The sequence below is a fragment of the Ranitomeya variabilis genome, chromosome 3 (genome assembly GCF_051348905.1).
Source record: "Ranitomeya variabilis isolate aRanVar5 chromosome 3, aRanVar5.hap1, whole genome shotgun sequence".
Taxonomy (NCBI): domain Eukaryota; kingdom Metazoa; phylum Chordata; class Amphibia; order Anura; family Dendrobatidae; genus Ranitomeya; species Ranitomeya variabilis.
Window position 1 is genome coordinate 566,137,032 of NC_135234.1, and position 25,126 is coordinate 566,162,157.

At 50.9% G+C, this 25,126-nt stretch overlaps 1 protein-coding gene across 1 annotated transcript in view; it reads left to right on the forward strand.

The window, feature by feature from the left end:
* Positions 1-25,126, forward strand: part of RBM26 (RNA binding motif protein 26) — a 128,934-nt gene that overhangs the window by 16,951 nt on the left and 86,857 nt on the right. The window contains exons 4-6 of the mRNA XM_077297186.1: positions 6,624-6,712; positions 8,093-8,239; positions 9,257-9,468. Coding sequence (XP_077153301.1) covers positions 6,624-6,712; positions 8,093-8,239; positions 9,257-9,468 — 448 coding nt within the window. The remainder of the gene's footprint in view (positions 1-6,623; positions 6,713-8,092; positions 8,240-9,256; positions 9,469-25,126) is intronic.

Sequence of the window (25,126 nt, forward strand, 5' to 3'; positions counted from 1 at the left end):
CAGTATGCCCTGGTCTTACGCACATGGCCAGTATGCCCTGGTCTTAAGGCACATGACCAGTATGCCCTGGTCTTAAGGCACATGACCAGCATGTCCTGGTCTTAAAGGCACATGACCAGTATGCCCTAGTCTTAAAAGCACATGACCAGTATGCCCTGGTCTTAAGGCACATGACCAGCATGTCCTGGTCTTAAAGGCACATGACCAGTATGCCCTAGTCTTAAAGGCACATGACCAGTATGCCCTGGTCTTAAAGGCACACATGACCAGTATGCCCTGGTCTTAGAGGCACCTGACCAGTATGCCCTGGTCTTAGAGGCACATGACCAGTATGCCCTGGTCTTAGAGGCACATGACCAGTATGCCCTGGTCTTAGAGGCACATGACCAGTATGCCCTAGTCTTAGAGGCACATGACCAGAATGCCCTGGTCTTAGAGGCACATGACCAGTATGCCCTGGTCTTAGAGGCACATGACCAGTATGCCCTGGTCTTAGAGGCACATGACCAGTGTGCCCTGGTCTTAGAGGCACATGACCAGTAGGCACATGTTCAATCCGAAGCTGGTCACCCTAACTGAGCTCTGGAGCCCTCCGCTGCTGATCCCAGTTTATCTCAGAGTACCTAGCCCCCCTCAGTGGACTTTGTCACTAACCGCAACCCATGGTTTCTCTGACCAAGAGATTGAATTCCTCTGTGAACCCTCTGTGGCTCGGAGTGCTCGCAGGACCGATATACATGGTCCCTCTCCTACAATGGGAGCCGTCGGCTAGCAGGGGCCGCAAGTATTCTAGAAAAATGTACAGGCGTCTAGAAAACGGAAGTTTTCATTTCCTGATCTCTCCCCTATGATTTGTTGAGAACAGCGCTCTGAATATGGATCAGATATTGCCTTGGATTGCCAGAGCTTCAGAAAAAGAGGGACTCGCCTATTTATATCATCAACAAATTGACGAGCGGTTCCCTGGACAGAAGCCTCTACGTGGGATGCCATACCTTGTCTGATTTTTAAGGGCGACGGGTCCTTTAAAGGGCACAGATTCCACTCCCCCCCACCCTCAACAGACGAGCACATGCAGTGTCGCCTCCATGTATCCTCTTGTGCATCCAGTCCTATCGCCAGACAACCTGCCCTGGCATCCGAGCACCCCCCTTTGTATCACCACTATTTAGCGGCTGATGCAAGAAAGCGGACGATTCCTCCCTATTAAGAGGATGGTAGATCGAGGGTTCCTAATTTTCTACTCTGCACGACGATGGCAAGAGACTGTATTTTCCTGACCTGCTGGATGCAGCCCCGCATTCTGCCACTTGGCAGACTAACCGGGTAGAATTTCTTGTGGTATACCTACCAGTGTCCCTGCCCGATGTTTCATCAATTAAAATAACTCAGACGGTCGGATAGCAAATCTGGTTCTTTCCGTCTTGTGGCTTCGGGTTCAGCGCTCTACCCTTCCTTAGCCGCCACATGGGTTGCTGGACCAATAGTCTCCTGGTCAGAGACCTTAACTACTTTGATTCACACAAGTAACCTTTCCCCGAAGACAGTACAGCTGGCCAATCAAATCTTCTGAGCGGGAGACTAACAAGGGATCGTATGTTTTCTACAGACCCAACCAGCAGTGGAAGCGTTGTCCAGGACAGTCTAGATCTAAAGGATCTTGGTTCCAAAAAGGGGGAATGAAAAGTAAGACCGATCCTGGACCTCAAACTTCTAACAACCTTTGACAAGGTCCTCCTTTTTCAAATGGAGTTCCTCCGCTCAGCCATTACTTCAACAGAAAATTGTGCAGTTTCTGGCATCCATCGACATTCGGGATTTTTACCCTCACATTCCTATTTTTCCCCTCTACAATAATCCCTTCGCCTTCCATTCGCGAACAGCATTTTCAAGTCACAACCTTGCCATTCGGCCTGGCTACCGCACCAGAGTGGTCGCAAGGGTCATGGCGGTTGTCATGTGCCTCTTGCACCCTAGAAGCATGGTCGTCCTGCCCTATTTGGTCGACTTTCTAGCCGCTCTTCCAGGACTACGCTGAGTCGTCTATATCACTTGCAATACCCTCTCACTTGGGCTAGCAGCTAAACTTAGACAAGTTTTTCCTCATTCCCAGCCCAGCAGATCCTTTTTGAGGATGATCCTGCACAAGAAGGATGGTAATCCTCTCTCGAGTCAAGGTCGTGGCCCTTCAACAGGGAGCTCGTGCACTTCATCACTCATTCCCTCGGTTCATTCAATTCGCTAGGAGGGTTCTGGGGAAAAAGACGACAATGGAAGCAGTTTCTTTCGCTCCGTTCGTTTTCAGCAAGTCAATCAGGCTTTCAAAGGGCAGTCTCTGAGCTCCTTCCTCATCCAGAGCCTTCTCCTGGTCCAATGGTTATTAGGGAATACCAATGCCAGTCTTCTTCTCCCGATCATTGCTCTGGGGATCCGAACGGTACGGCTAATCCTACAGCAGGTCCACTGTCTTCAGGCGGGTCAACCATCTGTCTTCAATTGGGTAATGCCACGGCTGCGCCATACGTCAACCATCTAGCAGGTACCCAGTGTCAAGCGCCATGGCTGAGGTACCTCGCACTCTCTGATGGGCCGAGATCTATCACTCGGTGATCTCAGCAGTACATATCCCTGGAGTAGAACACTGGGCGGCAGACATATTCAGCCGTCAGGGTTTCTCCTCAAGTGAGTGGGAACTTCACTCGGAAGTCTTCCATCAGATCTGCCTTCACTGGAGTACTCCAGATGTAGGTCGGATGGCGTCCAAATTGAACACCAATGTACTCCAGTTCATGGTTTGACCTCGAGATCCAAGACCATCGCAGTGTATGCTCTGTTCTTCCATGGTACCAATTTCCATAACCCCTCTTCCACTACTTCTGAGATCTTTTTGGAAGCAGGAAGGGCCCCAGTGATCCCGGGAGACCCGCACTGACAATGTCAGGTTCTCTCGCTTGCCGTACTAGTATTTTTTCCGTCTTATTGCGACAAAACTGCAAATATGGAATTTCTAGCAGGGAGTCTTCACCTGTAGTTCTTCCCTACCACGTACCGTTAGATCTGTGGGACCTTAATGGTCCTGGGGATCTTACAGTAGACTCCTTTTTTGACCCGGACAGACTTTACTATCAGGGAAGGTCGCCCCCCTTTTTTCTCTGCGTTCCTGTCATCCTGATGAGTCTTCAGAGCTTGCCGCTCTGTTCTTTCAGACTTTTTTCCTTATTACCATCAAGGCAAGGTCGCCCTCAGGCCATCTCCTTCCCTCGTTACCAAGGTGGTATTGTATTCCCACTGTCGCAGGGGCATCGTCCTTTTCTCATCTTTCGGCTCCAGTCCACAAAACGGAATGGGTTCTCCATAATCTGTAAGTAGTGAGTGCTCCGAAGCTTGGACACTTTACTTGGGCTTCTCGATGGTAAGACGGCTTCCTGACGGTCACAGGAAGGGTTTAGCCGTTTCATCAGCCATGTTAGCTTGGTGGATTCTTTTCACCATCCAGGAGTCCCGTGCTAGATGTCAGCCTATCTCCCTGTCTGAGGGCTGTAGACACCAGACGTCGGCAAGCACGGCTGCAAGCTTGAGAATTCCTCCAGTCCGCATGCATTCTTGAAGCACTATAATTCCCACACTTCCACAGATGTGAGTCTGGGCAGGCGGACTCTGCAGGCCGCGGTGACGCACTTGTAAGTAGCGGTTACACCGGCCTGATCTGATGTTGTCCCCACCCAGGGACTGCTTTGGGACGTCCCACGGTCTCTGTCCCCCAATGAGGCGAAGGAGAAATAGGGATTTTTGTGTACTCACCGTAAAATCCTTTTCTCCGAGCCATTCATTGGGGACACAGCTCCCTCCCTATTATTAGTTTGTGCTTGTTTTATAATTTGACATGCTATACTCTCATATGTAATGTGACATGCTATACGCTCATATGTTGTTATTGATCTCCTACTGCTTTTGCACCGAACTGGTTAGCTGAGAGCCAGCAGGAGGGTGTATACTGCAGGGGAGGAGCTAACTTTGTTTTTATCACTTAGTGTCAGCCTCCTAGTGGCAGCAGCATACACCCACGGTCTGTGTCCCCCAATGAATGGCTCAGAGAAAAGGATTTTACGGTGAGTACACAAAAATCCCTATTTTAACATTAGTGACAAAATAGACTTAATTGTGAAGTCAATTATCACGATCAGAACTTGTAGGCTGGTTTCACATATTTAACCCCTTAATACTCCAGCACTGTAAATGTATGACAGTGATGATGCAGGCAGGAGAGTTGTGATCTCCTCATGACCCACAGGACGACCACTATGATGAATAATCTCCTGCATCAGAAACAGATCTCCAATCCCAACCATTTAAACTAGGCGCTGTCCAATCAAAAGAATGAGTCAGGAAAAAAAATCCTTTTCAAAACCGCTTTAGGAAACATATCAGGGTAAATTCTTCCAAAAAAAGGGATTTCCTGAAGAGGTTTCTACTTTAAAAAAAAGCTTTTTGGTTTTGAACACCCCCAAAAAACCTCCAGTGTGCACATAGCCTTACTTTGTGCGTGCATCTTGGTTGTAGCAACAAACATTGTGTCCTGTGGTGGCTGCTTATTTGTGCTGGCCAAAGCTGTTGTGTACATGTCTTCTAGGCTGGGCCTTGGGCTTAAAGGGAACCTGTCAGCAGGATTGTGCACAGTAACCTACACACAGTGTCAGGTCGGCGCCATTATACTGATTATAATGATATCTGGGGTGATGAAATTCTTCCTGGGGTTGTTCTTTAATCTTTATTTTCAGTTTTATGTTAATGATATGCTTGTACCTTAAGGCTTGTCTGGAGGGGGGCAACCAATACATTTCTCACAAAAATAAATTGATCCCTTCATAGACAGATACTTATTCACCAATAGAGAAAATGAAGGAGTGAAATCACAAGTTTTTAGCAAAGAATACATTTTATTACAATAATTAAAACAATACATAACAAAATACTACTCAATGGAATACCATGTATAGGGGTGCAAATACAACAAAGCTGGAAGTGGGTATCACCCTCAGGTGAAGGAATTCCCAGACATGGATATATTAATGTCCACAATAATATCTATAGTTAATATAACTTTACCCATATGTCTGGTTAAAACCTAATACCTGTGCTACCGCAGAGAGGAAACATTTCTACGTCAGATGGGAAGAGGATAAACAAATAGAAACATTTTTAAATATTTAGTAGTGTTAAGGCTACGTTCACATTTGCGTTGTGCGCCGCAGCGTCGGCGCCACAACGCAAACAAAAACGCAGCAAAACGCATGCACAACGCTGCGTTTTGCGCCGCATGCGTCCTTTTTTTCATTGATTTTTGACGCAGCAAAAATGCAACTTGCTGCGTCCTCTGCGCCCAGACGCGGGCGCCGCAGGGACGCATGCGGCGCAAAACGCAAGTGCGACGCATGTCCATGCGCCCCCATGTTAAATATAGGGGCGCATGACGCATGCGGCGGCGCCCGACGCTGCGGCGCACACCGCAAATGTGAACGTAGCCTAACATAGTATGTAATCTGTTTCACCTGCCCAAATATGCATCATGCTTAATGTAGGAGTGCAATGCTCAGTTATAGTGATCCTCGAACATAGCATATTCAACAAGACTGCCACAAATAGCCGTCAATAGTTACCTGCAGTCATGTTGAATCAGGGGGAGATAACCTGCTTGAGCGCACTATGTTTCCACTGAAGTTGGATCAGCCTGTAACTTCATTTTCCACTTTGATTTTGAGCATCATTCCAACTCCAGACCTCCTTGTGATATTAGTTGTGATTTACGTTGATCATTTTTAGGTTTTATTGTTCTCAACACATTCTACTATGTAATGAGTAAAGATTTACAACTGGAATATTTCATTCAGTGATATCTAAGATGTGGGATTTTAGTGTTCCCTTTATTTTTTTGAGCAGTGTATTATCAATAATGGAGTTATTAATAGGTACTTGTAAAAGTTAAATTCATAAGTAATATCCCCTAATGGTGGGTGGGGAAATAAAGTATAATAAATTCAGTATAGGGAAAAAAATTGGTAAATCTATGCATTCTTAAAGCCAAATTTGCTACAATCCTAAATTGGTTTTCTTGGCTTATAAAAACAAAACAAAAAAAAACTTGTTAAATTTCATTTATAATTGTTCATAAATACTCATACCTTTTCAGCATAAAATTACATCACTGTTGCTACTGGCATATCTGGTGCGTCCTTTGTCCACATCGTGAGGCTGTACCATTACTTTCATCTTGATGCTAAAAATAAACTTCCCAGCCTACGTTGCTCCGTGGCACTGTTTGTGTGCACTGTTCACATTAGACTAAAGTTGGCTGAACAAGCGACCGTCTTAAGGTGTACGGGGGTGGGTAGAGAAGGGTTCGGCCTTTTGGTGGAGAGCAGAGCAGAGTAGCCTGGGGGGTGGGGGTGGAGAGCTGAGGAGCCTGTGGGGGCATGTGAGAGCAGAGGAGCCTGGCAGAGGATCTCATAGAGAACACAGGAGTGCTTGGTTGAGCTGAGTTTTCCTATAAAAGGGATAGTTGAGGAAAGCAGCTGATCAGCCTTTGGACGGAGTCTCTCTAATGTCTAATTTATCTTTTACCTCAGGTACCCAATGATGATGAAAAAGAAAAAAAACCTTTAAGAAGAGTAAATCATAGCCCACAGCCATCAACTACACGACACAGAGAAAATAAGTAATTGCACTTTTTTTCCCTTACAGCCTGGAAGTTTTTATAATAAAATGACAAGATTTGTTTTATGTAATTGTCTATGGTTTGTAGTGCTGCGGTAGCACCGTACGCAGTGAAGAGGCAGTGACCCACTAAGTTCAAACACAAAACGTTCCTTTAATGTGTTACTTCACACAGTCCATTCCTCACAAGTGCATAGAATTCATGTTTAGTTCACATAAACATTGCACTACATGATACACGGCATCTTCCAAGTCACAATACACGCCGGACTTCTTTCTCCAGTTTCCGTGGGGCGACTGCAGGTTGTGACCTAGTCTCTGACACACACAGCTTCATATGTTGCAGACACTACACACGCCAGTCCTCCTTCTGACTAGTTCCCGTGGGTGTCCTGCACCACTGTATCACAGTCTCTTTACTCACACAGCTTTTACTCACAACTTCATTGGTTTGCAGCCACTAAACACGCTGGTCCTCCTCTGACCAGTTCCCGTGGGTGACGGTAGCGCTGTGTTAGCTGTGGATGCCAGGCATCTCAGCTCCCCTGGCTGCTTGGCTCCGCTCTGTTCTGTGTCTCCGCACACCGACAATGCCCCGCAGAGCCTCCTGCTCTGTCCTCCTCCAAACACCAGCCGGACACTGACCCTGACACACCCATGCCCTTTACTGCAGGTTTTTTAACAAACAAATCTGTGGCTTCCTGCCACGTGTAAAACCCGGACCGGAAATGAAACGGACTACTCCATTAACAGACTGCAGTCAGTTTCATAGCACAAAACCCAGCGCAGGTTTTCCCTAAATCTGTCTTGGACAAACAGTATGTCCAAGACAAACCTTATTTATTAATACATTTAACCTGCATTGCAGTCTCCGCTACGCCGTGACTGCCATGCACACGTCTGTGGACTTCATACTTCTCCATGCACAACCTGGGGAGAACACACAGCGACCCCTACCTGTGACATTGGTCACTGCTTCACTATTGCAATCACAGCTACACCTGCCACTGCAATACCCCCTCATGGCCTCACTACTCCTCCGTGCGCATTCTGGGGAGCACAAACAGCGCCCCCTACCTGTAATAGTGGTCACTGCCTCACAGGTTACTTAACTTATTGTGGATATGTGTCATTTGCAACAAATTGGAGGTAAAGTCGAGTTATATAGAATGCAGCCATAAAAGGATAGTTGGCAAAATGAGTTTGGAGTCTCGTCAGCACCTGAAGGTTCCTGCTGTGTGGTGCCTGCACTGTGTAGCAAATTCTGATCCTAAAAATATGGACTGAGAAATCTGTTCAATCAAAAATTGAGCTGCTGTTTGGTTTTGATTTTTTCTTCTCCGAGCATTTTATACTTACTTTTTGTAATATCACTGAACAGGGAAAATAGCAGAAAGCGGAGTACCTCTGACAGGGAGAGCACGTCTGTTACGTCTTTTAGATCAGGAGGCCAGGAACAGAGACCAGATGTCGATACTACATCAGGCCGTCTAAGTGGAAGCAAAGTGCAGAGTACAAAGAATGCACGGTACGTAGACGGACGTCTCATGTACACTTATGCTTAAGAGCTAAATTTAGGTTTCCTGTTACCAGAATTTTACCAATGGGCAATATGATGACACTTAGGCTACAGTCACACTTTCAGGATCTGGTCAGTATTTTACAAAACCAGGAGTGGGACAGTCAGTAGAAAAGTAGAATAGAAACACGTCACCACTTCTGCATTTAATCACCCACTCCTGGTTTTGGCTTACAAATACTGATATAAAATACTGACCAAATACTGATAGTGTGAACATAGCCTTATAGTAATGCTCTTTTGCGTTTTAAAAGTGTTGTCTAGGCATTTCACATTTATGATTTGTTTCTAGGATACATCATCAACTTCAGACTCGGCACCCGCCACCTCCACCGATCAGCTGGTCTTACTTCTGGCTACTGGTTGTAAACATTGAACGGACCTGAACAGCATAGCTCCATATATTGTGTAGTACCAGCTGCTGGTTAAAGCAGATCAGATTCTATTTAAAGGTAGTCTGTCTGACCACAATCACTGTTGAAACCAAGTACAGGCTATAGGTGTACCACTGGTGTGGGCAAATATTTCAGTGCACGTTCACATCTACTTGTTTTCTCTATCCACAACCTTCTCTTTGATTTACAGGTCTGACTTTATAGAGGCAGAGAGAGATGGAAAACAAGTAGATGGGAAGGTGCACTGAAATGTATGGCCACACCAAGGCTGCACTGAGTGCTTGTTCTTGGTTTGAACAGTCATTCTGATCTGATAGACTCCCTTTAAGTGATCGGCTGAGGTGTGGGTGCCATGTATAGCCCCCTATTTCTCTGATCTGGTTTTAAGTATAGGCTGTTGATGATATTACCCAGACAACCCCTTTGCACACTTCTACCACATTTTTTTACTTCGTCCTGTAGGTACTCTCAAGTTTAAAATATGGCAAATACTGAAATTCAATGCGGTAAAATATAATCTTCATGCATTTACATTTCATTGTCATGTGTGTTTCACTAATCCTTACCTTAGGAGTAGAGATGACCGAAAGAAAGATGACCGCTCGCGCAAAAGGGAACATGAGCGGCCCCTTCCCCGGCGAGACTCCTACAGGGATAGGTACAACAGACGGAGAGGGAGAAGTCGCAGTTACAGCAGAAGTCGAAGTCGCAGTTGGAGTAAAGAAAGGCAACGTGATCGAGACCGGGATAGGAGCCGGAGCAGATCAAGGAGCAGGAGCAGAGGTGCGTGAAGGGTGCAAGTACAAAGAGCGTACATTTCGTGTTTGCATAGCAACCGGACAATTCTCTATGAAACCCAAGCTTTTAACAAGGATTTTACTAAGCAAGTTTCTATTCCATGAATATCAGTAATTATTGTATACCTGCATGTGATGTCCCAGCTCCAGGTACAATGTCTGCCAATAGCCTTAGGTATAAGGAGAACATTGCTGAGACCAGAGGTGATGTCATAAGATCTGCATTTTTGATACTTTGTTCATGAAGTACAGTTATGTAAAAGTCATGCTCACTTTCACTTTAAGGGGTTGCTGGGTCTGTGGGACTGCAGGCTCGGGTCTGTGGGACTGCAGGCTCGGGTCTGTGGGACTGCCGGCTCGGGTCTGTGGGACGGCAGGCTCTCGGGTCTGTGGGACGGCAGGCTCTCGGGTCTGTGGGACGGCAGGCTCTCGGGTCTGTGGGACGGCAGGCTCTCGGGTCTGTGGGACGGCAGGCTCTCGGGTCTGTGGGACGGCAGGCTCTCGGGTCTGTGGGACGGCAGGCTCTCGGGTCTGTGGGACGGCAGGCTCTCGGGTCTGTGGGACGGCAGGCTCTCGGGTCTGTGGGACGGCAGGCTCTCGGGTCTGTGGGACGGCAGGCTCTCGGGTCTGTGGGACGGCAGGCTCTCGGGTCTGTGGGACGGCAGGCTCTCGGGTCTGTGGGACGGCAGGCTCTCGGGTCTGTGGGACGGCAGGCTCTCGGGTCTGTGGGACGGCAGGCTCTCGGGTCTGTGGGACGGCAGGCTCTCGGGTCTGTGGGACGGCAGGCTCTCGGGTCTGTGGGACGGCAGGCTCTCGGGTCTGTGGGACGGCAGGCTCTCGGGTCTGTGGGACGGCAGGCTCTCGGGTCTGTGGGACGGCAGGCTCTCGGGTCTGTGGGACGGCAGGCTCTCGGGTCTGTGGGACGGCAGGCTCTCGGGTCTGTGGGACGGCAGGCTCTCGGGTCTGTGGGACGGCAGGCTCTCGGGTCTGTGGGACGGCAGGCTCTCGGGTCTGTGGGACGGCAGGCTCTCGGGTCTGTGGGACGGCAGGCTCTCGGGTCTGTGGGACGGCAGGCTCTCGGGTCTGTGGGACGGCAGGCTCTCGGGTCTGTGGGACGGCAGGCTCTCGGGTCTGTGGGACGGCAGGCTCTCGGGTCTGTGGGACGGCAGGCTCTCGGGTCTGTGGGACGGCAGGCTCTCGGGTCTGTGGGACGGCAGGCTCTCGGGTCTGTGGGACGGCAGGCTCTCGGGTCTGTGGGACGGCAGGCTCTCGGGTCTGTGGGACGGCAGGCTCTCGGGTCTGTGGGACGGCAGGCTCTCGGGTCTGTGGGACGGCAGGCTCTCGGGTCTGTGGGACGGCAGGCTCTCGGGTCTGTGGGACGGCAGGCTCTCGGGTCTGTGGGACGGCAGGCTCTCGGGTCTGTGGGACGGCAGGCTCTCGGGTCTGTGGGACGGCAGGCTCTCGGGTCTGTGGGACGGCAGGCTCTCGGGTCTGTGGGACGGCAGGCTCTCGGGTCTGTGGGACGGCAGGCTCTCGGGTCTGTGGGACGGCAGGCTCTCGGGTCTGTGGGACGGCAGGCTCTCGGGTCTGTGGGACGGCAGGCTCTCGGGTCTGTGGGACGGCAGGCTCTCGGGTCTGTGGGACGGCAGGCTCTCGGGTCTGTGGGACGGCAGGCTCTCGGGTCTGTGGGACGGCAGGCTCTCGGGTCTGTGGGACGGCAGGCTCTCGGGTCTGTGGGACGGCAGGCTCTCGGGTCTGTGGGACGGCAGGCTCTCGGGTCTGTGGGACGGCAGGCTCTCGGGTCTGTGGGACGGCAGGCTCTCGGGTCTGTGGGACGGCAGGCTCTCGGGTCTGTGGGACGGCAGGCTCTCGGGTCTGTGGGACGGCCGGCTCTCGGGTCTGTGGGACGGCCGGCTCATGAATTTTTACATCCCATGCTGTGAGGGTTCTCCGGTACCAGTAGTGGATGCAAAACCGCAAATATGCGATTTGCATATCACATGTCCACTAGTGTCCACTAGACTATATCTGGCCTTGCTTAAAGGAGTTTTCCCATCTCCAAGATCCTATCCCAGTATATAGAAGGCATAATGATAATGACAAATACCTTCAATCATAAATGTAGTATATTCTCCAGATTCACTTTGTTTCTTACCTCATGTAGGACTTTGCAGTAACTTCGGTATCCATGGTTAGGGCCACTCATATAGTGACAGTTAGCTGTTAGTGTGGTCATAGCCTTTATGCCCACCTCCACGCGTTTCCCCAGAAGATTGTGCATAACCTATGGAAAATGGGCACACATCCTATATATGTCCACAGGGTGCTCCATGTTTCAGTAGTTAACACAAATAAAAAAATACAATTTTATTTTCTCCTACGCCTCATTGGGGGACACAGGACCATGGGTGTTATGCTGCTGCCACTAGGAGGAAACTAAGTAAACACAGAAAGAATAGCTCCTCCCCTGCAGTATACACCCTCCTGCTGGCTCTCAGTGAACCAGATCTTGCTTAGTGTCTGTAGGAGGCACTTGGGTCTGTTTCAGACCCCACCGTTTTTATTTTAATTTTTGATTTTTTGTTCTATTTTTTCCTTTAACGGAGCGAATGGGGGCGACGGATCCTTTCTAGGTTGCGATCTCCCCCGAACCATCAACAGGCAAGTACGTGGAGCGTTCCTCCCGTATCCTTTCCTGCAACGTTGGATGCCAGCCCTGAGCTCATATTACGGGCGACGGTTCCTTCGCGTTCCGATCTCCCCCCTCCATAGCAGGCGACCACATGGAGTAGCCCTCCATCTACCTCTCCTGGAGCCAGGTGCATAGCCGGACATGATATATATGGCGTCCGTGCAGCCCCCCCTCTGCATCACCACTGATATAGCGGATGACGCATGGCGGCAGAAGCTCTCCACCCCCTCCCTGACTGTGGCGACGGTGGATTGAGCACCGGCCCACCGCATCTACCGTGAGTACACTGCGGGGGGCCGAGGCGCTAGGGGGATCCTGGTCCCCTGGGTATGGGAGGTCCGCACCTTAAGCCTGTGTCCGTGGGTGGTCCGTAGTGCAGCAACCCCACGAAGGAGTGCAGATAATGATGGCGCTAATAGCGGTCGCGGCGCTGCAGGCCGCAACCGCAGAAGAAAGAAGAAGAAAAAAAAAATGTCCCTCAATACAGGCCGGAGTTTAGGCCACGCCCACCGGCAGTTAGCCCCACCCACTTTTCTTGGCGCATCTCGTTCCCTGTGATGAGCTCCCACTTCCTGGTCTCGGCGGCCATCTTGGGACACCCACAGCCCTGATGCTGCAGCACTGCTCCAGCGTTTCCTATCACAGCCCTCAGGACTAGCGTTTTTCTCTGCCTACACTGCGGACCTGCCCTGGGGACTCAAGACACAGGACCTGGGTAATCTGCAGACACCTAGCTTAACCTTTCCCCTGCTAGTAAGCGCTTTCCTCCAGGCTTTACTATGTCTCATCCAAAGCCTCACAAAAAGTCTGAGAAAACCCACACTGTATTTTTCGCTGCATGTACCTCTTGTAAGGTATCATTACCCCGGGGTCACAATACTGCATTGTGCACAGCTTGTGAACCGGTGACTGCTCAGGAACCACCTGTTGCTGATACTGAACCCAGTGAGCCTAGTCCCCCTGAGTGGGCTACCTCCCTTACCCGGTCTATGGCATCCCTGGCAAAAGCGTTAGACTCGTTCCGAGACCCTTCCTCTAACCAGGGCACTAATACGGACGACGCTTCCGATGGTCAGAACCCCTCGTACTCCAGGGGTCGTACCTTGCCAAGGAGTTCTCACTCTTCCAGGAAAAGGACTCCTGCCATATCCCCAGACCATCAACGGTTTTCGGGTTCTGAGAGCTCCATTTCTCGCTCCCCTTCCATTGGGGCTAGTAGAGAACCTGTTTCAGAGGACGATTCTGCTACGTCCCTAGATCAGAAATTTGATCACGATCAGGAGACTCTCGACTCTCTAATTGAGTCAGTGAATAAGGCTTTGAGACTTGAGGAGGAACCCTTATCTAAAACGGATCATGCCGTGTCCTTTAAGAGGACCAAACGAGCTCACAGAGTGTTCACCACTCAACCCGAGTTTAAGCAAATTGTTGAATCTCACTGGATCCATCCAGATAAACGATTCACAGGGCAGAAGCCCATGGAGTCCAAATATCCCTTTGCCCAGGATCTAAGAAAAGATTGGTCACAATCTCCCCCAGTAGATCCTCTGGTATCGTGTTTGGCTACGAAATGTGTTTTATCCTCCTCGGAGGTCGCCTCTATTAAAAATCCAACCGATCGTCAGATCGACAATATGGCGCTTTCAGCCTTTGAAGTCTCAGCGGCCGCACTCTTTCCGTCTTTTGCCGCTACGTGGGTGGCTAAGGCTATGACCCACTGGGCTGAGGTCTTGTCTTCAGCAGTACTGGATACCAATCTTCCCCCCGAGATAGCAGACCTCACTACTCAGCCAGAGTGGGAGATTTTGTAATGACCGCGTCGCTGTATGCCGCTGACTGCGCTTCTCAAGCAGCAGCAAATGCCATCACCATCCGGAGGTTCTTATGGCTCAGGGACTGGCGTGCGGATTCTACATCCAAAAAGTCATTGACTTCTCTCCCATATCAGAGCGGTCACCTTTTTGGCGAAAAGCTCGAACAGTTAATTTTTGACGCCACTGGAGGGTAGAGTAAATTTCTTCCACAACAGAGACCCCCTCTGCCCTTTCGGAACCTGCAACCACAGGCTCGTTCCCGACTCTTTTTTTTTCGTTACAACTCAAACTGGTCCTCTACTTCCACATCTCCCGGTTCTGGCCGGGCACAATGTGGAGACTGAGGTTCACAGGCCTCTTTTAAGCCCTCCCCTTCATGGAGAGGCAGGCCAAGGCAGCCGGGATCCAGAGGCGCCAGAACGGGCAGACCTTCCACACAATGACTCCCTGCGGTATCCGGGGGACACCCATAAAGTAGGTGGCCGCCTACTTTCCTTCAGTGCCGCGTGGCTCTCGGTCGTTCACGACGAGTGGGTCCGCGATCTAGTGTCCTCCAAGATACAAGATAGATCTCTTATCTCGTCCTCCAAACCGTTTTTTCCTGTCTTCTCCCAGGGCAAATGCATCAGAGTTCTTCAAAGCTATAAGCTCTCTGAGAAAAGACGGAGTTATTACTCCGGTCCCTCAAAGCGAAAGGTTTCAAGGTTTTTATTCAAACCTCTTCATTGTTCCAAAGAAGGACGGTACAGTACGGCCCATACTGGACCTAAAACTGCTGAACAAGTTCGTCAGGGTACGACGGTTCCGGATGGAATCGCTTCATTCTGTCATCGCCTCCATTGTAAAAGGCGAGTTCCTGGCGTCTATAGACATCCAGGACGCATACCTCCACATATCTATTTTACCTTCTCACCAAAGGTTTCTTCGCTTCACAGTTCAGGAAGATCACTTCCAATTCGTTGCTCTGCCCTTCGGCCTCGCCACCGCTCCCAGGGTATTCACCAAGGTCATGGCGGCTGCCGTGGCCATACTCCACACCCGAGGAGTGGTGGCACTCCCATATTTAGATGATATCCTCATCAAAGGCCCCTCTTTCCGCTCCTGCAAGGAAGCCGTGGCCATCACAATAGATACCCTTTCTCGCCTGGGTTGGAAGATAAACTTCAAAAAATCTTCCCCAGTACCGGCTCAGCGAATTTCCTTATTTCCTTTCTAGGAATGATACTCGACTCGTCCCGGGGGTTGGTTCTTCTTCCCCCTGAAAAGATCTGTCTTACAGCGAGAAGCTCAGAAGCTCTCTCAGCCTCGCTCTCACTCTCTGCGCTTCAGTATGAGTCTAAGGCCATGTTCACACTTTGCGGTTTTTACCGCGGATCCGCGGCGATTTTGATGCTGCGGGTCCGCAGCAGTTTCCATAGCGTTTACATTAACATGTAAACCCTATGCAAACCGCAGTGCACATGCTGCGGGAAAAACCGCGCAGAAACGCAGCGGTTTACAACCCGCAGCATGTCACTTCTTTGTGCAGAATCGCAGCGATTCTGCACCCATAGGAATGCATCGAACCGCTTACTTCCCGCATTGGGCTGTGCCCACGATGCGGGAAGTAAGCGGATAATGTGCGGTTGCTACCCAGGGTGGAGGAGAGGAGACTCTCCTCCAGGCCCTGGGAAGCATAAATAGTGTAAAAAAAAAAAGAATTAAAATAAAAAATGATGCTATACTCACCTCTCAGCGCTGCACACGGCCGACCGGTCTGGTTGCTGTGCGAACAGGACCTGCGGTGACGTCGCGGTCACATGACCGTGATGACGCCGCAGTCACATGACCGTGACGTCACGAAGGTCCTTCTCGCACAGCATTTTTGGAACCGGAGCGCCGCGTGCAGCGCCGAGGAGATCCGGACATCAGAGGGTGAGTATAGCCAGTTTTTATTATTTTTACCATTACTATTGATGCTGCATATGCAGCATCAATAGTATAGGAGTAATCCCGCAGTGGAAATCGCAAAACAAACCGCGATAAATCTGCAGGGATAACCGCAGCGGTTTTGCCCTGCAGATTTATCAATTCCGCTGCGGGAGAACCCGCAGAGCACGCCGCAGAGTGTGCACATAGCCTAAAGATATAGGAGATGTCAGGAGCACTACTATACCCAAAGTAAATCCATGATATAAATCAGGGTGCTACACAATGCATGGAAGAATTGCAAATACTGAACAAGAGAGAAAAAGACACTGCATAGATGTGTGCACACCTGTATATGCAAAAAAGTGGAATCAAACTTTATTTTATGAAAACAAAGGACACACATAATATAAAACCATTTAAAACATGACCAAATATGAACAAAAAAACACACCATTCCCCATATATAGTACAAAACCTGGACACAACAGACTATGGTAAAGATAGATATAAGTGCAATCTCATGTTTATATGCATGAAAAACTCCAAATGCAGTATGAAATATACATCTGCCAAAGGCAGAGTTCCAGGTACAGATTTAATGAATAAATAAATACAATGACAACATAAGGGCGTCCCCAAAGTTGGAATATCCAGATATTGACCCATAGCATAGGATCTGTTGAGATTGATTTGTGACAACTTTGGGGACGCCCTTATTTCTTTCTCGCTTCATTGGGGGACACAGGTAACCATGGGTGTATGCTGCTGTCACTAGGAGGCTGACACTATGCAAATAAAGAAGCAGCTCCTCCCCGGCAGTATACACCCTCCGACAGGCACCAGGCAACTCAGTTTTTGCTTAGTGTCTGTAGGAGGCGGACCTGGATCTAACACCAGATCCGCATTTCTTTTACAGGGATTTATTGTTTGTTATTAATCATTTCCCCTTTCTTTTTCAGACCTTTTTCTTCAGGGTATCAGGGTGCAGTTTTCTCACTCTGTTTTCCCCACTTTGAGCGACCGAGAGAGCAGTGTGGTTTCACCCACATCGCACCCTCTCGGACCCGCTGGGCAGGACTTCGTCCCCTGTCACCCTTTCGGGTGTTCAGGGTGACCCTTTCTTCGGTGGCCAGTCCTGCCCATTTCCTCTCCTCATCCCTCTCCTCGGAGAGGGCTGAGAGGAAGATGGCGGTCACATCCGGTGACCCTCTCCCCCTGGTTAGGGGTCGATGCCGTCTTCTGCGCCGGAGAGTCGTGGCGCGGGAAGGAGGACTACTTCCAGGACCCTCTCTCTCTTCCAGGGATCCTGATGCTTCCTCATCTGCAGGTAGGGATCCTTCAATCAACCAACGACCCCCCCTTCCCTCCCCCCACCAATGACCCTGCCCGACGGCGATCTCCTCTTACCAGAGGGGAGCATCTGACAGGGGAGTGGGCTGCATATTCGGGCGTCAGGATGTGCTACCATGTAGGGATGGGAGCAGGAACGCTGGCACTTTCCCCCCCTCCTTATTCAAACTTGCAGCCGCCATTTCTCTCTGTTCTCCTTGCTTTTTCCCTTTCTTGGCGCTTGATCGCCCTCTTGTGGCGGCCGGTGTTATAGCGGCCGGGACGTTCAGCGTCTCCCTGCTTTTTTCCCTTTCTTGGCGCTTGAGCGCCCTCTTGTGGCGGCCGGCGGTATGGCGGCCAGGACGCTTTCAGTTTTACAGGGGGCGTTCCTTTCTTTCCCCCCTTCGGTCCTGTGCATGCCCAAAGAGTCGCACTGTATCCACGCTCTTTTCTCCTGCTTCCTGCTCCCTGTCAGTGTCTGCTCACCACGTGGGACACAGGATTTCTCGGGGGAACACAGGCTCCTGCGGCTACCTCTATCGCTGTCCTTCAGCAGGCTCAGCACTACTACCTACTCCACCTGGCAGTATTCTCCGGGGACAAGGTAATATCCACCTATGTCCGACCCCACCCCGGCCTTTGCCCCTACGGCCATCCATTACGCCTTCACTCACTGTAAGAAAAAGTGGGTCTCAGGTCAGCCATCTCCTTTCTGCCCGTCCTGCGTTCCTCCCACCATGTCAGTGCCCCAGGAAGCTTCTAGGTCCCGGGATGAGTGCACCCCCCCCTCCCCCGGAGTGGGCTGTTGCTATGTCTCAATCAGTGTCCGACCTGACTAAGGTTTCTCAGTCCCTGGTCCAGGCCCTTGAACGCATCCCGCTTCTCTCTAATGCCACCAGTGCCACGAACGCCTCACACGGCGATTTGCTCGCACCTGTACTAGGCCCTCACAGAGGCAGACCGGACAAAAGAGACAGAAAGAGGACCTTATCTAGATCTCCCTCCTGTTCACCGGACCACATCGGGATTCCCCTATCTGCCCGTTCCCCTTCCTCACAGGCGGACCTTGGGTCTGACGTAACGTCTCAGTCGGAATCTGACTCGGATGCAGATAAGACTTCCGGAGCACAGGACATGGTCGATAGCCTTATTTCAGCTATCGTTCAGACGCTTGATCTTAAGGAAGATGAGGCAAGCTCTCAGGATGTCTCCGTTGCTTTTAAACGGATTAAACGTCCCTCTAGGGTTTTTCCTAATCACAAGGAGTTTGACCGCACTACCTCCACTCACTGGGAAAACCCTGGTAAGCGTTTCCCCGGCAGGAAACTGCTTGACGTGTTATACCCTTTTCACTCCGACCTTGTCTCCAAATGGTCCGAGTCTCCTAAGGTTCACCCGCCCGTGTCCAGGCTATCCTCACAGACAGTTCTGTCTATTCCGGACGCGGCTTCCCTTAAGGACCCCACGGACAGACAAATCGAGAAGCTAGCAAAATCGGCATTTGAGGCCTCCAGAGCCTCCCTTTGCCCTAGCTTCGCCTCGTCATGGGTAGCCAAGGCTGTATCAGCCTGGGCCAAGACTCTGCGCAGGGGCATTTTGGCCTCTGCTCCTGCTGAAGAACTGTCTGAATTAGCGGATCAGATTTCGCTGGCAGGAAAATACCTCATGAATGCATCCCTTGATGCAGCGGCCTGCTCTACCAAGGCTAACGGCAACATTGTCGCCATTCGCCGGATTCTTTGGCTAAAGGCGTGGAACGCTGACCCCGCATCTAAGAAATCGCTCACTGGTCTGCCCTTCCAGGGCTCCAGACTCTTCGGCTCGCAGCTAGATCAAATGATCTCGGACGCTACTGGCAGTAAGAGTACCTCCTTACCCCAGTCCAAGCCGAAACGTCCCTTCAACAGGAGGAGCCCCCAGTCCTTTCGTCCCTTTCGGTCTTTTGCCTCTTCGGGAAACCCTGTCAAGGACCATTCCTCCTCACAAGGGGACCGAAGAAAACCTTCTTTCAGGCCTCCGCCACGCTGGAGAGCCAAGAGCCACCCCTCAAAACCATCGGTATCTCGGGGCCACAGGTTTTCTAATAAATGACGGGTCGCCCCCACCTGGAACTCCTTCCAGGGTGGGAGGCCGCCTTCTTCTATTCTCAGAGGTTTGGCTTTCAGTAGTCGACGACGCCTGGATCAGGGAGATCGTCACGTCGGGCTACAAAATAGAATTTTCTTCGCCCCCAGGAAGACTTTTCATGCTCTCTCGTCCTCCCAAACAGCCCTCTCATCTCCCAGGGCTTCTCCAGGCCGTCGATTCGCTCCTCGCCTCAGGAGTTGTAGTGCCGGTGCCTTTTCACCAGCAGTTTTCCGGGTTTTATTCAAACCTGTTCGTGGTTCCAAAAAAGGACGGCTCTCTCCGTCCGATTCTGGATCTCAAGCGATTGAACCGCCACCTTCGGATTCTACACTTCAAAATGGAATCTCTGCGCTCGGTGATCGCGTCCATGGAGCCGGGAGAGTTCCTGTTCTCAGTGGACATTCGGGATGTGTACCTTCACATTCCGATTTGCTTACAGCATCAGAGGTTCCTCCTTTTCGCGATCAGGGACCATCATTACCAGTTCACTGCCCTCCCCTTCGGGCTGGCATCTGCTCCCAGGGTCTTTACGAAGGTCATGGCAGATGTCATGGCCATTCTGCGTTCAAAAGGGATTCTGGTAATCCCATACCTCGACGACCTCTTGATCAAGGGCTCATCCCAGCGGGATTGCAGCCAGAGCCACCAGCTTACTCTGGACACTCTAGTTCGCCTAGGCTGGTTGATCAACTACCAGAAGTCTTCCTTGATTCCAACCCAGCGGCTGGAGTTCCTAGGCATGGAATTCGATACCTTTCGGGCTCAGGTCTTCCTTCCCAAGGAGAAGTTTCTTTCTCTTCGTCGGGGTGTCAGAGCGCTAAAGGGTCCGAACCCTCTGTCCCTTCGTCTAGCCATGAGGGTTCTGGGGAGAATGGTCGCTTCTATGGAAGCGGTCCCCTATGCTCAGTTCCACTCTCGTCCCCTCCAGCTGGCTCTTCTGTCTGCCTGGGACAGGAATCCGCTTTCCCTGGACCGTCCGTTTCGCCTCTCTCCCAGGGTGAGGCAGTCTCTCACTTGGTGGACGCTGTCCACCTCCATTCTGCGTGGGAGGTAATTTCTCCCTCCCCGCTGGCAGGTGATTACCACCGACGCCAGTCTCCAGGGTTGGGGAGCGGTCTTTCTCCACCTCACAGCCCAGGGCCGCTGGACTGCTCAAGAGGCATGCCTCTCGATCAACCTCTTGGAAATCAGAGCCATCTTCCTAGCCCTCATCCGCTGGGATTCCCTCCGGAAAGCCGGTCCGCATTCAGTCGGACAACGCCACGGCCGTGGCTTACATAAACCACCAAGGGGGGACTCGCAATAGTGAAGTCATGGCAGAAGTGGCAAAAATTCTCCGCTGGGCGGAGGGTCACGTTCCCTCTCTGTCAGCCGTCCACATCCCAAGGGTGGACAATTGGGAGGCCGACTTTCTAAGTCGCCAGGGCATCGTGGCGGGCGAGTGGTCTCTTCTTCCCGCAATCTTCAGCCAGATTTGCCAGCGGTGGGGCGTTCCAGACGTCAACTTGATGGCCTCCCGGGCAAACCACAAGGTTCCCCAGTACGTCTCCAGGTCTCGGGACCCAATGGTCGTCGGATGCGACGCTCTCGTGATCTCTTGGGCCCAGTTCCGGATGCCCTATCTGTTCCCGCCTCTCCCTCTGATCCCAAGGGTCGTAAAGAAGATCAAGTCGGAAGGGGTCCCCGTACTCTTGGTAGCTCCAGATTGGCCTCGCACGGCCTGGTACGCGGAGCTGATAAACATGTTATCGGACGTTCTGTGGAGACTTCCGGATCTTCCGGACCTTCTTTCACAGGGGCCCCTCTCCCACCCGAATTCTCGGTCGCTGAATTTAACGGTATGGCCGTTGAGGCCGCGGTCCTGAAGAACGTGGGTTTTTCTCATAGCGTCATCCAGACTATGATAAGAGCGAGAAAACCGGCCTCCTCGCGTGTCTACCACAGATGTTGGAAGGCCTTTTTCCGATGGTGTCGGGATAACAATCTGTTTCCTATGACCTTTTCCCTTCCTTCCCTTCTCCGCTTTCTTCAAACGGGCCTAGATTCGGGTCTTTCCCTTAGCACCTTGAAGGGTCAGATTTCCGCTCTATCCATTCTTTCAAAGAGACCTGGCTTCCCTGCCTCAGGTGAGGACCTTCATCCAAGGGGTCGCTCATATAGCTCCCACTTACCGTTCTCCTGTTGAGCCTTGGGATCTCAACCTCGTCTTAGACGCCCTACAGCGGGCGCCCTTTGAACCGCTTCAGGATGTTTCATTCTCACTTCTATCCTGTAAGGTAGCCTTTTTGGTCGCCATCACATCCATTAGAAGGGTTTCAGAGCTGGCGGCATTATCCTGTCGTTCTCCCTTTCTAGTCCTGCATCAGGACAAGGTGGTTCTTCGTCCGGTTCCTTCCTTCTTACCGAAGGTTGTCTCATCTTTTCATATCAACGAGGACATTGTCCTTTTGCCCTTCCCCGGTTCATCCATTGGAGAAATCCCTTCACAAGCTGGATGTGGTCAGGGCTATCCGGATTTACATCTCCAGAACTGCCTCTTTTCATCAGGCCGATCCTCTGTTCGTCGTCTCGGATGGGCGTCGAAAGGGACTCCCCGCCTCCAAGTCCACGATTGCTCGTTGGATCCGTTCGGCGGTTCTGGAGGCATACCGTGCCCAAGACAAACAGCCTCCTTCGGTGGTGAAGGCTCACTCTACCCAGGCAGTGGGAGCTTCCTGGGCAGTCCGTCACCAAGCTTCGGCCTCGCAGGTTTGCAAGGCCGCTACGTGGTCACCCATGCACACCTTTGTCAAATTCTACGGGGTGCATACTCAGGCTTCCGCGGACGCGAGCCTGGGTAGGAGGATACTGCAGGCGGCTGTTTCTCACCGGCCGACCTAGCTCCTCTTTTTCTGCAGAATACCCGCCCTAGGGACTGCTTTTGGACGTCCCATGGTTACCTGTGTCCCCCAATGAAGCGAGAAAGAAAGAGGGATTTTTGGTTCTTACCGTAAAACCTCTTTCTTGGAGCCTTCATTGGGGGACACAGCACCCTCCCTTGATGTTGTACCGTGTAGGCTAACGTGCCTTTGTTGTGGGTTGGTACATAGGTTGAGTTTTATATTACCTGTTCCTACTACTGCTTTTGCACCAACTGAGTTGCCTGGTGCCTGTCGGAGGGTGTATACTGCCGGGGAGGAGCTACTTCTTTATTTGCATAGTGTCAGCCTCCTAGTGACAGCAGCATACACCCATGGTTACCTGTGTCCCCCAATGAAGGCTCCAAGAAAGAGATTTTGCGGTAAGAACCAAAAATCCCTCTTTTGTCATTGTATTTATTTATTTATTCATTAAATCTGTACCTGGAACTCTGCCTTTGGCAGATGTATATTTCATACTGCATTTGGAGTTTTTCATGTATAAACACATGAGATTGCACTTATATCTATCTTTACCATAGTCTGTTGTGTCCAGGTTTTGTACTATATATGGGGAATGGTGTGTTTTTTGTTCATATTTGGTCATCTTTTAAATGGTTTTATATTATGTGTGTCCTTTGTTTTCATACAATAAAGTTTGATTCCACTTTTTTGCATATACAGGTGTGCACACATCTATGCAGTGTCTTTTTCTCTCTTGTTCAGTATCAGTATGAAAGTCCTTGGCAGGATGGTAGCAGCTATGAAGGTGGTTCCATTTGCCCAACTACACCTCCGTCCTCTACAGCGTGCCCTCCTGGCTGTTTGGGACAGGAACCCGTTCTCCCTAGACCGTCGGTTCCTCCTTCCCCAGCGAGTCAGACAGTCTCTCAGGTGGTGGACATTGAAATCCTCCCTGAATCAAGGTAAGTCTTTTCTTCCAGTACACTGGCTGGTTGTGACGACAGACGCCAGTCTTCTAGGCTGGGGAGCGGTGTTCCTTCATCACACTGCTCAGGGCCGCTGGTCCCCCCAGGAATCACGCCTTCCAATCAACATCTTGGAAATCCGGGCGATCAGGCTGGCACTTCTCCAGTTCCATTACTTCCTAGCAGGTCGCCAATCAGGATTCAGTCCGACAACGCCACTGCAGTGGCATACATCAACTGCCAAGGGGGAACCCGCAGCAGGGCAGCCATGACAGAGGTAGGCCACATCCTCCGATGGGCCGAGGAAAACCGCTCAATGATCTCTGCGGTTCACATCCCGGGAGTGGACAATTGGGAGGCAGACTTCCTCAGTCGGCAATGCCTCGACTCCGGGGAGTGGTCTCTCCATCTGGAGATCTTCCACCAGATCTGCTGTCGTTGGGGAACCCCGGACGTGGATCTGATGGCCTCACGGCTGAATTCCAAGGTTCCCGACTTCATGGCTCGGTCCCACGATCCGGCAGCCATCGGGGCAGACGCTCTTGTACTCCCGTGGCATCATTTTCTAGTTCAACTAGTTGCCGACGTTCCCTGGCGATTACCGAATCGCGCAGATCTGCTATCTCAAGGCCCCTTTTACCACCAGAACTCAGAGGCCCTGTGTTTGACGGCATGGCCGTTGAGTCCTGGGTCCTAACTCAGGCAGGTTTCTCTCCAGAAGTCATAGCTACCATGATCAACGCTAGAAAGCCTACGTCTATGCGTATCTATCATTGCACTTGGAAGACTTTCTTTTCATGGTGTAACGACCGAGGACGTTCTCTACATTTTTCCATCCCTTCCATTCTCGAGTTCTTACAAACGGGTTTGGACTTGGGTCTCGCCCTTAGTTCTCTCAAGGGGCATATCTCAGCCCTGTCTGTTCTCTTCCAACGCAGGATTGCCAACAGATTACAGGTCAAGACGTTAATTCAGGGAGTCTCCTATCGGGCGCCCCCTATAGGATGCCTTGGAACCGTGGGATCTTAATCTGGTTCTCAGTGTTTTGCAACAGGCTCCTTTCGAAACTCTACAGGAGGTTTCCATGTCTCTTCTTCCATGGAAAGTTGCTTTTCTAGTTGCGGTCACCTCTATCAGACGAGTCTCCGAGCTGGCGGCTCTGTCCTCTCAAGTTCCGTTCCTGAATTTTCATCAGGATAAGGTGGTTTTGAGGACATCCCCGTCTTTTCTACAGAAAGTTGTATTCTCTTTTCATCTCAATGAGGAGATTGTCTTACCGTCACTCTGTCCGGCACCAGTCCATCGCATCGAGAAGGCCCTTCACACACTGGATTTAGTGAGAGCTCTTAGGAGATACATCTCGCGGACAGGTTCTTTCCGCAAGTCAGATGCCCTATTTGTGCTCCCGGAAGGACCGAGGAAAGGGTTTTTCCGCTTCCAAGGCGACAATAGCCAAATGGATCCGTTCAGCTATTCAGGAGTCCTACCGACTCAGAGGTCTTCCTGTCCCAGCAGGGATTAAGGCTCACTCCACTCGGTCAGTGGGTGCGTCTTGGGCCATCCGGCACTAAGCTTCGGCAGCACAAGTTTGTAAGGCTGCGACTTGGTCCAGCTTGCATACCTTTACAAAACATTACCATATTCACTCTCAGGCCTCGGCAGATGTGACCGTCGGCAGACGAATTTTGCAGGCGGCTGTGCCGCATCTGTAACTTTTGGGTGCAAGTAGCAATTGCAGTTAATTGTTTCCCACCCAGGGACTGCTTTAGGACGTCCCATGGTCCTGTGTCCCCCAATGAGGCGTAGGAGAAAAGGAGATTTTTGTGTACTCACCGTAAAATCCTTTTCTCCTAGCCAATCATTGGGGGACACAGCACCCACCCTGGTAGTCTATTGGTTTTGGTTTTTGTTGAGTTAACTTGGTTTTTGACATAGTTCATCCTTG